General features: G+C 39.9%; 1 protein-coding gene across 1 annotated transcript; it reads right to left on the bottom strand.

Moving 5' to 3' along the window:
• Nucleotides 1-183: 183 nt before the first annotated feature.
• LOC148938799 (protein CFDP2-like) lies at nt 184-1,326 on the bottom strand. Its single transcript, XM_089107527.1, has one exon. The coding sequence runs from the start codon at nt 1,324-1,326 to the stop codon at nt 184-186; it is 1,143 nt and encodes a 380-aa protein (XP_088963653.1).
• Between the last annotated feature and the right edge of the window lie 2,487 nt (nt 1,327-3,813).

Genomic DNA, 3,813 nt, shown 5'->3' with positions numbered 1-3,813 from the left:
GTGGCTCTTGGACACTTGTTCAAACTCATTCGCCAGATCTGACCAGTACTGTTCTCTGTCCCGCTTCAGAGACTGTTTAACTGCTTTGCGCGCTACTTTTAAGGGTTCTTTTACACCTCCCCCGAGGGGTCGCTATTTCTTGACTAGTTATATGGTGTAGTCACAGATTCAGGCTCACTGTTTTCATTTTGTGTGGCCAAGCATCTCCTCAGCTACGTCCTGTGTCGCAATTTTTATCTGCGTCCAATCTTCGTCGACGAGTGAAAGACGTTTCAGGGCTTCGAACTGGTTGCTTAACTTCAACTCGAAGTCGGCTTTGATTTGCGGGCATCTTAGTTTCGAAACATCGATGTGCTTCCCTGCCATCTGTCGCTTCAGTCTACTAAGGCGGTGACGGACTTTGCAAATGAGGAGATAGTGATCGGATTCATTTAAATATCCTGTGTCTGCTCCTCTGTATACCCGGGCATCTGTGCAGGAGCTCCTCCATCTTCTGCTAACTAAGAGGTGGTTGACCAGAGATGTTGTTATGCCGTCGTTTGAACGCCATGTAACGAGATGGAGTCTCTTGTGCTCAAAGAGAGTGTTTGTGACGCATAGATTGTTGTATCTGGCTAGCTGTAAGAGCTTTTCTCCATTGATGCATCTATCACCAACGGTCTGGCGGCCAATAACTGCTGCTGTGTCGGGGTCTACTCTGCCAAGACGGGTGTTCCAATCTCCAGTGACAAAGAGCATCTCACGGCCTGCTGTCTTGTCGATGATTCTTTGCAGGTCATAATAAAAGGCATCTTTGACCGCGTCACTGCTCTCCCTTATTGGAGCGTACACAGCGATTATGGTTATGTGGCTAATGTCACTTCTCAGTTTGATCATGGTGATCCTTGAAGCCACTGGCTCCCAAGAGGTGACGTGTGATACAGTGGGACCGTCTAGCAGGAGCCCAACTCCATGTTGGCTGGAACCATCATTGGGACCCGAGCTGTAGAACTGGAATGAGTCAGGTTCGGAAACGGTCAACTTTTTGGACAGAAGATCATGCAGTCTCGTTTCTGACAGACAACAAACGTTGATTTTATACTTCTGCAGCTCCCTCGCAAGGATCGGTTGCGTGGATTCCAGCTTGCAGCTGTGAACATTCCACGCGTCAATATTCAGATGTTTTTTTGATCGGGTGGCTTGCATACTTGTCGGACCAGGCACTACCCTGACCTGGTCTGCGTCGACTACCGCGAAAGCCATAGTAGTAGTATCTCTCTGCATTTGATCTTCAATATCCATTGGTGTTTCATGGGAATTGAATTGACCAAGGGCTCCCCAGACCATTGGCGCCCCGTTGCGTTAGCCATTCCATTTGTCGGGCTAGGCTACCAATAGAACGTTACACCACTCCACCGCTGTGAGGTGCAACTTAGGGCTCTCCTCCCGGCTCGCTAGAAATGGGGGCGTGAATCCTTGCTCCGAGGCCCCAACCATAGCTTGGGAGCACTCGTGCTTATCAGACCCTGATTCCCACCTAGGAGGTTGGGAGGCTGGAGCTTGTTTTCATGCGAGTAGTAAACTCTTAGGATTATTAACAAAGTATCAAACTTAGCATTAAATATGCGTGCTTAATTTTTTTTATTTGGTGCGTGCAGTTGAAAATAAAATAATCAGTAGAATTTTTTCCTGATTTTTATCTCGTCGTTTCTTTCTTGATGGATAATCGTGTTTTTTGTGCATATTAAAATGCGCTTCACGATACTGGAGAAATTTGATAGATAGGTACTGTATATATACATATATATAAATCGGATATATATTGTATATATCGATTGATATTTTAAAGATAGGTTAAAAATTTTTTGTTCTCTTTTTTCTTAACCTGACTCCAAATGTTATTAGTGTCCTTAGGACAGTACATATGTTAGGCCAGGTTGCTTTATTTGAAAGATGCTGCTTTTGTTTATCTTACATAAATACAAGATTCAGATCATTTTTTGTTGACCTTAGGTCTTACAGAGGCTGTTATACGCACTGGCTGTCTGGGAAGTCTTTACAGACTCAATTATCGATGGTTTAGTTAAAATTCCTAGATATTAGTTCGAGATTCTAGTGTATGAAGTTGGTTGTTGGGCACATGAGCCAGTAATTTTATATTTGTCATTGTTGGCTTAAGCCTAAAGCTATTGGATGAGAGGAGGGGTTTCAATGAAAGGAGAGCAAAAAGGTGAACACCGCTTTAATAAAATATCAAAGATGAGAAACCACAATGCAATTTTACCATTAGAATTATCCTGACTGTTTTTTAATTGTTGCAAACAATTTAAATTACCCTGAAGTATAAACGTTGTAAAGGCTCGTGTCTTTGTAAAAGACTTATTAAACACGTGAAAAGTTGTGAATCTTGACCAAGAATTCACCATTGAAACCATCATGTCATGGCTACAAGCAATTTCTGGTCTAGATTCATCTTCGTCTTAATTGGTGTTATTATGACCAAGAGTAGATTTTGCCTGCATTAGGCTGCTAAAAGAGACAATGGTCTCCTTTTCTCTCCTTAGAAGAAACCACGCTTGTATCCCCTTCTGAACTAATAAACATTGAGTAGCATGTCCTCTATATTGAGGGAAATAGAACTTGGTTCAACTTTAGTGTCAGTAGTGCACCCCCTTGTTCGCAAAATAACCCAAAAATGAAAGATTTAACATAGTTATTTGGCAATCTAAGCAAGTTCCTGTACTAGCAAAGTCTCGTTTTAAGTCAATTATTTTGTCTCTTACTCTCTTTAAAGGCACTGACTGAATTCAGTTTTTTTAAGACTATTGTTAAGAGCTCACTCTAAAGCTACTTGTAGACAGGCGTGTGTGCTATAGCGGAAGTCAGATTTAACTTGCAACAAGCTTCAAGTAATGTTAATTTTTGAATTAGTTGACAAAAGCCTAACGAATGCAAAAATTTTGGTGCCAGTATGCCCTATTTTAAAAAACAGTTCTGGCTGGTTTCAAAATTTTAGTTGACTCAAAAATCTGATCGCAAAAATACAACTTCTCTGGACCAGAGTGGCTGTTTGTGTTTACAGAAAGAATGTGTCTCTCAATTAAAAAGTCTATACGAATAAGACAGTATCTTTGAATCACTTGAATCGTCCTATAGACTATAAATAGCACCTTTTAGTTTCTCATCTTGAAAAGTATCCTCGTCTCTTTCTTCAGATTGCCACATTTTAAGTATCAAGACCTTAAAATTGAAATATTAATGTTTAAAGTATTCAAGTAGAACTTACACAGCCACATGTGTTTCAGAACATAAAAACATTTTGGAACTAAATTACCTAGTTTGAAAATGAATGTGTGTAAAAAATCAACAAAAATTGAGTGAAAAAAATATATCTTATATCTCTAGAAACTGTAACTCTTCTGATTACTTTATGCGAAAGAAAAACAACTATTAATTGGTAGTAAACTGGGTAAACAAAACCAGTGATTGAATAAGTAAGTATAAGGAATTGAATGAGTAATATAAAAATGTAACCTTAATATCTTAATATATAGAATCGGGCACACAAGGACACACAAAAATAAAAACCTAAGTCAAGTGACAACCCCAAGGTTATATTTATCAGATTTGAGCCTAAGAACGAACCTGTTTGACAGCAGTATCCGTCCCTTCCTAGGCCAGGATGTCGGTATTTACGCAAAATCTTTACGTAAGCCTATAATAATATAGTGTAAAAATCGCCAAGCGGGATTTTTGTTGAACATAATGTCGACTGCACTTTTGTACGTAGAAAAGCAAATAAACCACCAGCCTTAAGTGGTCCAAAACTCCCCG

This window comes from Artemia sp. Qi Xiang Cuo, unplaced genomic scaffold, assembly GCF_049724085.1.
Source record: "Artemia sp. Qi Xiang Cuo unplaced genomic scaffold, ASM4972408v1 HiC_scaffold_1096, whole genome shotgun sequence".
NCBI classification, from domain to species: Eukaryota; Metazoa; Arthropoda; class Branchiopoda; order Anostraca; family Artemiidae; genus Artemia; species Artemia sp. Qi Xiang Cuo.
The sequence above is the reverse complement of the archived record's forward strand: the minus strand, read 5'-3'. Positions and strand labels throughout refer to the sequence as shown.